This window comes from Pongo pygmaeus, chromosome 9 (assembly GCF_028885625.2).
Source record: "Pongo pygmaeus isolate AG05252 chromosome 9, NHGRI_mPonPyg2-v2.0_pri, whole genome shotgun sequence".
Lineage (NCBI taxonomy): Eukaryota > Metazoa > Chordata > Mammalia > Primates > Hominidae > Pongo > Pongo pygmaeus.
In genome coordinates, this window is record NC_072382.2 from 32,362,270 (window position 1) to 32,376,502 (window position 14,233).

The following is a 14,233-nucleotide window of genomic DNA, read 5'->3' on the forward strand; positions in this document are numbered from 1 at the left end:
CAAAAAGAGAAGGTTCTGTCCACAAAGAGTTTAAAGTGGAGAAGAGTGGAAAAGACTGAGCAGCTAGGATAGAGGGTCCTGGACAGCATGAGATGACAGATGGCTTCTCAGCTGTCAGGTTCATAGCTGACTGATTGAAGAAAGAGATGGCGGCCCTGGAGTGTTCCTGCACCATCTTCTCGTGGTCCATGTCAGTGGCAGAAGTGGAGCGGGCCCGGAGCGAGAGTGCGGGCCCCAGGAGGGGCCAGAGCAGAGGCCCGCCCGGGGGCCGCTCCCCAGCACCGACGCCAGCATCATCGTCCTGTTCCTTTGTCCGATGGGCAGCTGCCAGAGCTGAGGACTGAAGTATACGGAGGCTTCCCTTTCTCTCTTTAAATTCTAGATATTAAGCATAGCCTTGGTCAAACACAGTTAATGGTGATGTTTATTTTATTAATGGAATAAGTCCTGAGGCTTTCACAGAATAATTTTGTTCTGCCAAAAATTAAGAATAAAAGTCTTTACGTCAAAGATGTGTGTGGTGGTGGTGGTGGAAGAGAGCTAGTTTTTATCTGTAAGACCAAGTTATCAGATCAACATGAACATTAACGAAAAATTCCTCTTCTTAGTGCTATGTTGAACCATAATGACAACAATAATCAGAAACAAAAATAATTCAATTGTTGACTCTACAAGTATTTACTAGCTGTCCCATGTGAATGACACTGTGTGTGACACTATGATAAAAACAGTAATAAAATAAGACAGACCTGCTTCAAGAAGTTCCTAATCTGATTGAAGAACAGTACAACAAGCAGGCAATGACAATCCCATCCAATTAGTACCTACAGCAGAATGGGAATATAGAGGAGGGACTCCTAGTCAGTGTTTGTCATTCCTTTTCACTTCACATACACACAAAGAAGGATAATATTTGCATGGCCAAAGACCTGAGACAACCTGGTTGCTAGGCCAGATGAGGTCCTGACCTATGGGGTGAAGGCATGAGTAGTTTAAGAAGGGCCCTGTTAGACAAGGTCAACCGCCCACACATCCCTCTGGCTTCTTACATTAAGTCTAGTAGCTACTGTATTTGACAGTTTAACACAGAACATTTTCATCACCACAGAAACTTCCACTGAATAAAACTATAATCTATAATTCCATTCACTAATTTAAAAATTCTGTTATAATACAAAGATTTAGCAATAAATGTAAAAACGCATAATGACGGAATATAATTTAGTAACAAAAGGAATGAACAGCTGATAAATGCTACAACATGGATGAACCTTAATGATGCTAAATCTGAAAAAATCTAGTCACAAAAGACCAAATATTACATGCTTCTATTTATATGAAACAGAGACAAAAGGCAAAACTTTAGAGACAAAAAGCAGATCCGGATTGTCTAGGGATAGAGACGGGAGAAAAAAATGACTGCAATCAGGCAGCAGGGATCTTTTTTGGGGTGACAGAAATGTGTTCTAAAACTGGATTGTGGTGATGGCTGCACAACTCTATATATTTATTAAAAATCATTGAATACCTAAAATAGGTAAATGTTATGGTATGTAAATTATACCTCAATAAAGCTGTGAAAACCGAGTACACCAAAAAAAGGAAGCTATTTGTGAAATGGACTTTTCAAAATTTTCCATTTTAGCACCACAAACATATACATATTCCCAGAAATAACAGAACCAAAGTGTCTTCTATAGTAGAATATATATAACTCTCTAGTGGCATGTAGTGATTAGGATAAGGCTTTCTTCAAAATGGTTTTATTTCTGAATTTTATACAGTAACAGTATATTAGACAAAAACTATTTGAAATACAAAAAAATCCCTTGTCTCATGACATAAGGAATACCGCAGCAACAAGCACCACTGTTAAGCATGCTTACTACGTACACTCTAGGCACTGTGTAGGTGGCTAAGTGCTTGATGGAATTATCTCAGCCTGGTTTTGTTCCACAGTGCTTTGTGGCAGAGCAGAAAAATCTCAAATATTTTGAGGGAAAAAAACAAGGTTTTTCATAACCTCAAATATTCTCTTACAAAAGGAGAACAAGAATTTTTTTTCCTTTTTGTTATTTTAACAGATTTGACAGTTCAATTGATGAAAAAATAAACTAGGTGCAGTTTAAACTGAAAATATCTGAAGCACATGCCCCCTCCAAATAAAAAACTTGTAATAAAAATGCCGAATGATAGCTCAATTGACCTTTCAAAAGATTTGGAAATTGTGGGTGTTACCTAGCACTTTCAGAGTGTTTTCTGTACTAATTTTATGATGTATAATGTTTTAGTCAGCCCTCAGACTGAAATGAAGTACTCTAATAGTCATTATAAAACCTATTTTCTTAGACTCATGAGTTCATCAAAGACAGAAATAATTTATATGCTATAATACTGCATATTTCAGTTACTTAAAAAAAGAAAATAAAAATGAGTTATCATAGAATTATAAATTCAGGATATTCCGTACCTTAGATTTCATCTAGTTCAACTCACTCCCAGGTAGTTCATAGCAGAGGAGGAACCCGAAAGGAAAAACCATGATTCCTGGGCCAGAGTTTTTTCTTTGCACCCTTACCTTCTTGGTGTAAAACATCGAGCGCGTGTGCGCGCACACACACACACACACACACACACACACACAGCATTAGTAAAAGAAGCTGTGAATCAGTCTCAGATTTTTGAAAAAACTTAATGGTTTTTAAGACTGAACTGCTGTCCATTGAATGTTCTCAAATACTTATCTAGTCTTTGCTTAGAAGTAAACTAGATTCATAATTAGATGCAACACTATCATTTTTCATGAAAAATATCAATTTTCTCAATGTATAAAGGTTTAAACTCATTGTTTTATGGTGACCATACATTTAAAAAGATCTCAAAAATCAAACAAACAAAAAATAGTTAATAAGAGAAAAAAATATATGAAAAGTATGGTGTCAGAATATAAATTTGTTTTTAATATAAAATGAATAAAGCAAGTTATCATAAATGTACCAAGAACCAGGCATACTTAAACATATATTGACACCCATGTATACAGTAAATAAGTGTTAATGAAAAGCAGCCAATTATACTCAAAAGATCACAAATGACAAAGGTGATGAGCTTAAAAAAGAAGCCAGTGAACCACTAAGAACCAAGGATTAAGATTGCTCTCAATTATTTACCGTGTTTTGGCAAAAACAAATTTCCCTTCAGTTGGCAGAACACAGAATTTTAAGAGCAACCTTCAGGGAAACATGCTCCAGGGACTTAAAATATATCCTGGCCTGTCCTACATGAAAATAGCACATTGTAATCAAAAGCAAAAAAGACAGAATAATGAGACCATATGTCTCCTGGCTCTTTATCTTACTGCTCATATTCTAATGCGTGTGAATAACTTATTAGATTGCCAGTGAGCTGGAAGTCTGAAAGACAAATGTGGCCCAAGAATCCCCTCATCTGCTTACCTATAAATTCTCAAAGTGTGAAGAAAGTTAATCTTTTTAAAATAATCCCTAAAAGACTGTTCTGTGTCTGAATCATTATTTAATGACACCAACACCCTGTCATATCGAATATGGAAATAGCCAAAGCTCTGTAATTCATCAGAGAAAAGAAACCTAAAAACAGATTCCAATTGATTACATTATTTATAAAGGTAAAACTTTCTTAAATACTGACAATTATTTTAAAAGATAGCAGCAGCCATGCAGAGCCAATTGCTCAAAATGCTTTCCAATGGGGTACTGGCTCTTTCATTTACATTACACATATCTTTCTTAAATTCTAGAAAATTCTCTGCCATGTTTTTCTTTGAAAATTACCTCTTCCCATTTTCCTCTTTTTTTCTTCTTCTTCTGAAATTCCTATTGGGTTACTGAATAATTTTCATTTTACCCTTCATATGTCAACTTCTCTTTCATATTTTCCCGTGCTGTCTCTATGTGCTACATGCAACCTAATTTCCTCTAGTCGTCCTTCTGTTCACAAATTCTTCATTCAGTCCTGTCTAATCACACTTCAGCCCACCCTTGAGGTTTGGGAGGTTTTAATTTGAGAGACTATATTTTTCATTACTAGAAGTTCTGTTTATCCTTTTCAAATCTGCCTGGACTTTTGTTATTCCAATTAACTGAAGTTCTTGGGATCCAGTCCTGCTACTTGTTATGCCTACTGACTTCACTCCTAAAAGACTTCTTCCACATACGTTATTAAATGTGGGATTGTGACTTTTGGTAAGTGAGACTTTATCTGCAAATTCTATATGGTTTGGATTAGAAGCTGTATTGTTCCAGAATAATGGCTTCTACCAGGTAACCCACGGAGGCGATCAGCCCAGGACAACTTCACTTCTACCTGTGGGTTCCCAGAAAATGCAAGTACTATAAATTTGACCCTCAGGAGGACTCTTTAGGGGAGTAGGCATTCTTATTCCATATAGATTCAAAATCAATTTGCCTGTTATCACATGGCATTAAATTCCATCCACATGCTGATGACTCTCAAATTTCTGTCTCCAAGTCAGACTTCACTCCTGAACTTCAACTCCTATATCAATTGTCTATTGAACACCTTCCCTTGAATGTCTAATATGCATTTCAAATCTTACCATATTCAAATCTTAACCTGATTCTTGATTTCCCTTCCTTGCTCCTTCCACCCACCCTGCCACCAAAAAAAAAAAAAAAAAAAGTCAGTAACTCCAGCCTTCCAGCTCAGGCCTAGTGGTGCACATGGCCTCAACTCCCATTCACCACTCCAGATGTGGGGACACTTGGTGATTTCCTTTCTCTGCATTCCAGCACTATTTAACATTGAAAAGATTTACTTATAATATTATATCCGATAGAGAGCAGATGCTTTACCCCTTCTGTTTAGATCATCACATTGATTAGGAGTCCTCAGTGTTGGCTTTTCAAATGGGAGCAGGAAAAGGAAGCTACTTTAAATTGCCTACAGTTATCTCTTCATACCAGGTTACTCTTAGGGCCTGTTCCTTTCAATGCAATGCTACTAATAAGGCTCAGAAAAGTATGTAGAACCCACTTCCTGCCCAGGCACAGTGGCTCACGCCTATAATCCCAGCACTTTGGGAGGCCGAGGTGGGCAGATCACTTGAGGTCAGGAATTCGAGACCAGCCAACATGGTGAAACCCTGTCTCTACTAAAAATATAAAATATTAAATATAAAATATATAATATAATATAATATAAATATAATATAAAATATATATTTTATATTTAATATAATATAAATATAATATTAAATATATATTTTATATTTAATATAATATAAATATAATATTAAATATATATTTTATATTTAATATAATATAATATATATTTTATATTTAATATAATATAATATATATTTTATATTTAATATAATATAATATATATTTTATATTTAATATAATATAATATATATTTTATATTTAATACAATATAAGTATAATATAAAATATATATTTTATATTTAATATAATATAAATATAAAATATATATTTCATATTTAATATAATATAAATATAATATAAAATATATTTTATATTCATATTATATTTATATATAATATTTTATATTCATATTATATTTATATATAATATGAATATAAAATATAAAAATTAGCCAGGCATGGTGGTGCTCACCTGTAGTCCCAGCTACTTGGGAGGCTGAGGCACGAGAATCACATGAACCTGGGAGGTGGAGGTTGCAGTGAGCAAGATCGGGCCACTGCACTACAGCCTGGGTGACAGAGTGAGACTCTGTCTCAATAAAAAAAAAAAAAAGAAAAGAAAAGAAAAGAAATCACTTCCTATTAAGAAACCATGAATGTGGATATATTTTGGCTTTAGGATAAGAACTCTCACAGACTGATAAACTGCAGATTGGCATTCAAGATCCTTCCAATAATCTATCTGATCTTACAGCCATTATGCCCCCAATGCAGCCAGACCTACCTGCTGTTGCTAAAGTATGTCTCAGTGACATCTTTCTTCCAAGACTTTGCCCGTGTTTTTCTAGCTGGAATGTCCTTCTCATTTTTTTAAAAAGCCCATTTATTCTACAAGGACCAGTTCAAATACTACCTCATCTGCAAAGCCTTCTTGGATCCTTGTCATGTACCCTGCTTTTGGCTTACTTTCCCCTCTGCCATTACCTTTACTAACTGACCACTTACAGCACTGCAGTTCTATTCCAATTATGATGTTAGTCATTATGGGAAGCACAAACATGAACAAACTCAGACATATTCCCCACTGAGGAACAGAATTAAGTAATATGTCCAATCAGACTTGGTTGGGTCCATCAAGGACCAGCAATGTTCATTTGGATAACCTCACTGCACCATACCTCCTAACCTCCTTAGTGGCTCAACCGACAGCATTTTTCTTGCCTTTCCTTACACCCCAGACTCTCTCAAAGAAGTGAGGCCTTGTCCCAAACTCCCCAGCTCATTTGGCTAGTGTTCTCAAGTAAATACTTGTCAGCCCTCTTCCTGATCCCCACATCTGTCATTAGTGGCAAAAGTGATGCCATGAAAGGCTAGACCTTCTAGAATCACAACACAGCTCTTCCAGACTCTGGTGTCCTGCCCACTGCCTAAACTCTTTTGCTACTATTTTACAAGCACTAGACTGGACCACTCAATACCAACATTTGTATGAGTGACGTCTGTGCCTACTAAATCACATTAGGATATCCTGGAAGTCCTTGCCAGGGCTAGTCTCTGGAATTAGACAAGTCCTCCGCAAACCATGTTATTCATTCTCTACTTGCTCTTCCCTTCTTTCTTTCCTTTTTTAACACTTGATTCACCATTGCTCCAGGTGAAGCATAATAATGGCTGTGGGGGACTCATTCAGTCACCTCTAATTTCTCTATTTTTCTGTCTAACAATCCCTAATAGGTACTGTAGACTCATCCTCTTTCCTCCACAATAGTTTAACCTGATACAGAATGAGTCAAGCACAGAGAAAGACAGCTACATAGGGTGCTAAAAGAGGCTATCCAGTGGCCAATACCTGGAGGGGAGACTCTACCACCACACATGGCAAAGGAAAAAGGGGAAAAGAAAGTAGCTGCCAGAAAAACAAAAAGCCCAGCTTCCTTCACATTAACTGTTCCTCTATCCTTCTGTATAAGCACTGTAACATACTCACCTCTTTTATTCAGTCTTTATTTTCTAAGCACCATATTAGGTACTTAAAATCTGGCAAAATGGTTGCCAGAAACAGTGACATAATACAGCTTTATAGATGGTATTGTATCAAATATTCTCTTAATAATATCAACATTCCAATTCATCTGGTACTAGTTTCTCATCTCAAATTATATCCTGAAAGCACTATGCACAACTTTTAAAAAATATATTTAAAAAATTTATATATAAAAAATAAATTTTGAACTATACAAAAGTGGTAAGGAAAAGCAATGAAGCCACATATACCTTTTACCTCACTTATACAACTGCCAAGTGATTCATGACCGATCTTGTTTCAGTTATATCCCTCCCTACCCTCTCAACCTCAACCAGGGTTATTCTGAAGCTAATCCCGGAGATACTGTATTTTATGCATAAGTATTTCATCTCACATCTCTTATAGGTGAGATTATTTTTTTAAAATAATCAAAATATAACCAAAATATTATTAAACCTTTAAAATTAATAATTCCTATGCTCGGTGCGGTGGCTTATGCCTGTAATCCTAGCACTTTGGGAGGTCGAGGCAAGAGAATCACTTGAGCCCAGGAGTTCAAAACCAGCATGGGCAACACAGGGAGACCCTGTCTCTAAAAAAATACAAAAAACTAACCGGCATGGTGGCACATGCCTGTTGTCCCAGCTACTCAAGAGGCTTAGGTGGGAGAATCACCCTGAGCCCAGGAGGTTGAGGCTGCAGTGAGCAGAGATCGCGCCACTATACTCCAGGCTGGGCAATAGAGTGAGACCATATCTCAAAAAAAAAAAAAAAAAAATCCTTAATATCATTAAATATCCAGCCAGTTTTCAAATGTCTCCATGTGTTTTATTTGCTTGAATCATAATTAAAATTAGGTCCATACATTGGCACTGGTCTCAAATCTCTCGTATACTATAGATTCCCCCACCTTCCTCCCCCGGGCTCTTCCCTACCACCCTGAAATTTATTGGTTGAAGAAACTGGCATATAGAATTCCTCAGTCTAGCTTTTGCTGATATACTTCTCATGGTGTCATTGAACATGTTATATTTTTCCCTGTATTTCCTGGAAAATGATAGAGCTATAGGCTTGAACGTATTTGGTTCAATTTTCTGGCAAGACAAGACTACTTCACAGTGGGAAACATGTAATATCTGGTTATCTCTCTTTTTGTGATGTTAGCAGCTATTAATGATTGCTGGCTATACTATTTTACCAGAGATTGCAAAATGGCAATACAGTGATATTCTATGATTCTTCTATCTTTTAACAACTGCGATATGCTAATAATGAGAAACTTCTCATCAATTACTTGGTTACTCAGAGCTATGGTTCATATAGCAGAAGAGGTAGAGAAAAATGCTTGAGTCTTTCCATTTATTACGTTTTCAAAATGAGTTAATTTCTTAGCACCCTCTAAAGCTAACCAATTATTATTAATTTTTTTCCTTTAGTATTACTGTGAACTTAGGATTCAAATATATTTAATGTATTGAAATACATTAAATATATTATCCTTATTATCCTTAGTGATCCTCAAACTATCTCATCTCTGGCTCCTAAGTCCTTTAAGATGCCCTCAGGAGTTTCTGACAGCTTCCTTGCTTTCTGAACTGACAAGATATTAAAAGCTCATCTGCACATCTCCTGCCCTAGGCCTGCAAGTAGCTACTCTCCAAGGAGCCTTCATTTACTTTAGTGGGAACTGATATTTAGAGACTACAGTCTGGGTTCTAGGGGTGCTCACTGCGACTGGATTGGTCCTTGTTTCCAGGCATTGCCAGGGGAAAGAGCTAGAAAATTTACCATCACAGGTTCGTTCCTAACCTTAGAAACTTTTACCTGTTTCTCCTTTAAACTACACTAAAAATCCAAGTTTCCAATGATATTATCTTAACCAGTCATTTGCTTTATCCCATAAAATACACACAAAAGCCTTAGAATAACAATACCAACATAACCAGCATAATATGATTACTCTAACAGTTGAGGATTATACTTTTGGAGACGCTTTATCCTTCAGTTATAATCTATTAGGGGCATATAATCAAATATCTGACATTTGAAATACTGCCTCTCTGTATGGTTATGTAAGCAAATTGAGAGAGAGAAAAAGACAGAGGAAAAAAATGAATTAGAATCACCTGTCTCATTATTTCAATCTTTAGGGCTCTTTTACACTTTAATTTTGTTTTAAAATTGTGCAAGATATGTATATGGTCTCAAAGTCAAAGAGACAAAACAAGATATATTCAGAAGTCCAGCTTCCAGTTTCTCCCCCACACTATTCCCTCCATTACTCTGTAGATAACCATCTATTGTTTTTAAAGTTTTATTTTATCCTTTCTAATTTCTTAAATATTAGCACTGCCACCTCTTTCTTTGATAAATGATATATACTATACTCACTTGTCTGTACCTTGCTTTTTTCAATGAAGATCACTCCATAGCAGTATAAAGAGATATTCCTCATTCCTTTTTACAGTTGTAGATATAGTAAAAGTTATTCAACAAATCCTGTACTAACCAACATTTGGATTATTTCCACCTTTTGCTATTTCAAACAGTGCTGTGATAAACAGCCTAGTGTGTGTTTGTGTCTATTCTTATTTTTGCTGGTGTAACACTGAGACAGATCCCTCGAAGTAGAGCTGCTGGGCCAAAGGGTAAACATAAATGTAATTTTTCTAAATAGTGCCAAATTCTCTTCCCTAGTATTTACCCCATTTAGCATTTCCTCCAGCCTGCTTCTTCCCTTCCCTCCACAGCATCATCAAGAGAACAGCTTGTCCAACTTTTTAACTACTGTCAATATAATCAGTAAGAAATGACATTTCGGTAAAGTGTCTGCATATTTCTTACCAGTTGAAAGGTTAGGCGTCTTTTTCTATGTTTAAGAGCCATTTGCAACTATTTTTCTGTAAACCATCTGTTCATGTATCGCCCACTTTCTTGTTGACAGTCTTATCGATTTTTTAGGGATATTAACCCTTTGTGATAGAAATCACAAATACTCTTGTCCAATTTGTCACTTCTTTTTTTACTTAACTTGTATTTTTAGCCATATAAAAGTTAGTAGTTTTACCATCAAATTTTATTTCCCATATTATAATCTGGATTTTGAGTTATAGTTAGGGTGTTTGTTCCACTTCCGGGTATAGAAGAATTCAAGACTTGCATAGTTTCATTTTTATACAATAAGTGTATAATTCATTTGTAATTTATCCTTCATATAACATAAAGAATAAATCTAATATTGTCTTCCTTTATTATATACTTAAATTTCATGTGCAACTGCATCTATTTCCTTATTCTCTACTCAGCTGCACTGGTCTGTCTTTTAAGCACCAATCCCAGAGTTTTAATTAGAAATGCTTAATACTATACTTCAATAATTAACAGGGTTACAACCCTCCTCCGCTAATCTGCTTTTGAGGGTTTTCCTTATATTCTACTTATTCGTTCTTTCCAATAAAATTTATAATGAACTTGCCTACCTCCCAGAACACACACACACACACACACAATCATGATAAAGTTATAAATTAAGGAGAATGTCAAAATTATGACGTTGAAACTAAAAGCTAGATATAAGGACTAAAAGTTGGGGAAAAAGCCTTAAAATATTTTTTACCATTCTGTGCTTGTGTAAGGATATATGCTGAACCCAGAAAACCTTTGCTGCTTTATCATGGGAAAATTTTATTCAACCAAACTTACATTAACTATCAAAGGAACACAATTTATTTAATTTATATCACATACTGTATAACAGGACAGATTAGAAAAAAAAAAAAAAACAAAATAACCAGATAACAATGCACACAGGACATTAGGAAGGTACCTCCTCACCTTCCTTTTTCAGCCATTTCACAATGTTTCCTTCTTCCATTGTAGGAGACAGTGATGGCATTAGTATCCTAATGGGATCACCTGAAATTGAAAAAAGGAAAGATCAGCCACAACAAATAATGCACCTCATGAGGCATCAATATAAGTTCAATTAATTTCAAATTCAATTTGAAAAAGAAGGTATTCCAAAGTCTAAAAGATTCCCAACTGGTAAACTAAGTCTCCAGTAAATAGTATGGAAACATAAAATTCAATTTTTTATAACCATAAAAGTGTTTTTTGGGATATTTTAAACTCTGTTTTCATAATTCCCCAGTGTTCTATGCATCTTCTCAAGCCAGGTGCTTATAAGTCAAAAAAAAGGAGAAAAATTGATTTAGGATTGATTTAGGTTTCACCTCCTCCTTTCCCTTTTGTTTCTGCAAAAAAGATTTACAGGTAAAATGACCAAAGAAAAAGGCAAATAAAACAACAACAACAACAACAAAACAGCAACAACAACAAAAACACAGTTCTGATGATCTACAACAGAATAATCAAGATCAGACTTTAAGAAACTGGCTGTTTTTATTTTCATCTAATATTATAGTATTCAAGATTCAAAGGTTCCTACTAATAAGTGTGAAAGGAAAAGTTTGCCTTGTCAAGGATGATCAGAATTTAAGTGGTTAAATTAACCTCACATTTTGTTGCATGCCACAATTCAACTGGGGATCCAGAGAAGTAGACCTCAAACCAGAATGATCTCCCAATGAAACATAACTACATTTTCCTTAGGTATTGAAAAAGGAAACACTATGTATTTGTCCAGCTGCACTTCCCAATCCACCATCCAGGGTTACATTCAAGAGCAACATGGCTTTTAGATTACAATTTACTAATAAAATACCATGGTAACAAATACATCCATCCCCTGTAGTTTTCCATAGACCCTATTCTCTCTTCAGATTATTCAACTTTCCAGACCCAAACAAGCAAAACACTGTAGCACAGCTAACATATTTCAAATGTGGAAGAACAGGGCTTCTTTTGTCTCCACTGATGTTTTAGGGTTAAAAGCAAGGAAATTGAGCACTAATGTTAAATGAGAATGAATATTTCTCTTGGGAAGTTGAATAACTTGCACTGCATTTTCAAATGGAGATTTCCTATGGCTTCATGATAAAGGCGCTTCCACCTCTTTGAAGTATTTAAGGGAAAGTTTCTGTACCTCTCCACTTTTCCTTCACTCTGAAGGTCTGGAGAAAGAATGCAAGCATGCATACCTGCCTCACTCTCTTCCTTATTTTAAGAACTTCCTGATTATAGACAACCTGCAGTTTCCTATGAGCTCCTCCATCCACGTGCTAGACACACACGCCGCTGCCTTTCAAAAGCAGCTCCACAGGCCCACCTCTCTGTGTTCTTGCCATCAGGGCCCATTGGGTATGAGGCAGCAATTCGGACATGTGTGTTTGCTTTTTGTACACACACAGTGTCCCTGTAAAACAGAAAGTTCAAAGTCTAAAGTGGAGTTGTACTAAGAAGCCCAGTCTTAGAAGGCCACAGATCTAAGTCACATTCTCAAATCCAATGTAACTATCAGCATTTGATCTCTGTCTGTCTTAACCTTTCTCTCTCTCAACTAGCACCAAATTCTAAGAAGGCTGGAAAAGTAGAATTATCACTCCTAATGCCCCAAAAATGACACAGCCCAAACCAAAATCCAAGTCAAATATGCCCATTTCATCAATGAGAAAACCACAATCCAGACTGATTACAGGATGCGAATCTGCATGCTAAACTCTCAAAGCTGTGCTAACTTTACATCTCGATGTTCCTTACAAATATGGATCATCAATTAATTAATGGTTATTGATAGCTTATATTCACTCAGAAATCCAAATATAGCAAACCAGACATATCAGATCCATGTGAGAGCATTCTTCATATGTCTAATCAAATATCCTTATAAGCCTTTTCCCCACCTTGAACATGCAGAATTCTTGTATTAAAAAACCACTTTTGCTGAGGTGGGCAGATTTGAGGCCACGAGCTTGAGACCAGCCTGGCCAACATGGCGAAACCCCACTCTATTAAAATTTAAAAATTAGCCAGCCGTGGTGGCACACGCCTGTAATCCCAGCTATTTGGGGGGCTGAGGCATGAGAATCACTCGAATCTGGGAGGAGACGATTGCAGTGAGCCAAGCTCACTGCACTCCAGCATGGGCAACAGAGCAAGACTCTGCCTGAGAAAAACAAAACAAAAAAACCACTTTTACTACTGACAATGAATATTTCAAATGCATAAGAGAACAGGTTATCTCTAAGTGCATTATATATTGAAAAACAGGAGGAAAAATAGCCACAATGAGTTTCCTAACTCCTAATTATGAAACACGGTTATTTTGGAAGACACTGAAGAACAAAGGCCATCCAACTCCAGTCCACCATGACTCTCAATAACTGTAGCTGAAACAGTTTCACTTAATTCCCAAGCTACCTCTAGTTGAAATGCTAAATTATAACTAGAAGATAGCTTTAAAAATCTTTGCATTTTTTACTTAGTAAAGTAAGTCCTTGTGAACTAAAATAGGCACATTAAAATATTAGATAGGCAAAAAATAGTGCAAACTACTAAGTAAAACCATAATGTTTTGTCTATAAAACGCTGGAGAACTAAATTCTCGAGTGAACTAAAATTAGGGAAGTGCACTTGGAAAACACATACACACACTCTCTCTCACACACAGGCAAACTTATAACATTAGTGATGCATCTCCAAATCTAAACCATAACAGTCCTACACTTCATTGCAAGGATTCTTAAAACGTGCATAAAGCTTAACACAATAAATGCATTTGGAGATAACAGAATGAGCTTTCTAATCCTCTACACTATGTGGTGTGTCTACTGCCATTTTCATTTTTTACATGGCTTGATGAAGAAATCAAAAACAGTTGCTTAAAGAATGTACTGTCAGCCTGAGCCTCAGCATTTATTTTGTTACGCTCAGAATAACAAACTCACTTGTTCTGGGAAAAAAAAAAAAGGAGGGGCGGGGTGGGCAAAAAAACTCCTATCTTTTAAATAGCACCATGGTAAGAGGCCAGCCTCTTTTCGAAAACAAAGGCTTTAAAAAAAAAAAAGTCCCAATATGTTCTTTCTATCAAAAAGTTCAAGCCCGGCATTATGAACAGAATATTTCATAAATATATACATATTACA

General features: G+C 35.9%; 1 protein-coding gene across 2 annotated transcripts in view; it reads right to left on the reverse strand.

Moving 5' to 3' along the window:
* Positions 1–14,233, reverse strand: part of PDHX (pyruvate dehydrogenase complex component X) — a 76,809-nt gene that overhangs the window by 50,688 nt on the left and 11,888 nt on the right. For both annotated transcript variants that reach the window (XM_054438598.2, XM_063671006.1), the window contains exon 2: positions 11,025–11,105. In XM_054438598.2, coding sequence (XP_054294573.1) covers positions 11,025–11,105 — 81 coding nt within the window. The remainder of the gene's footprint in view (positions 1–11,024; positions 11,106–14,233) is intronic.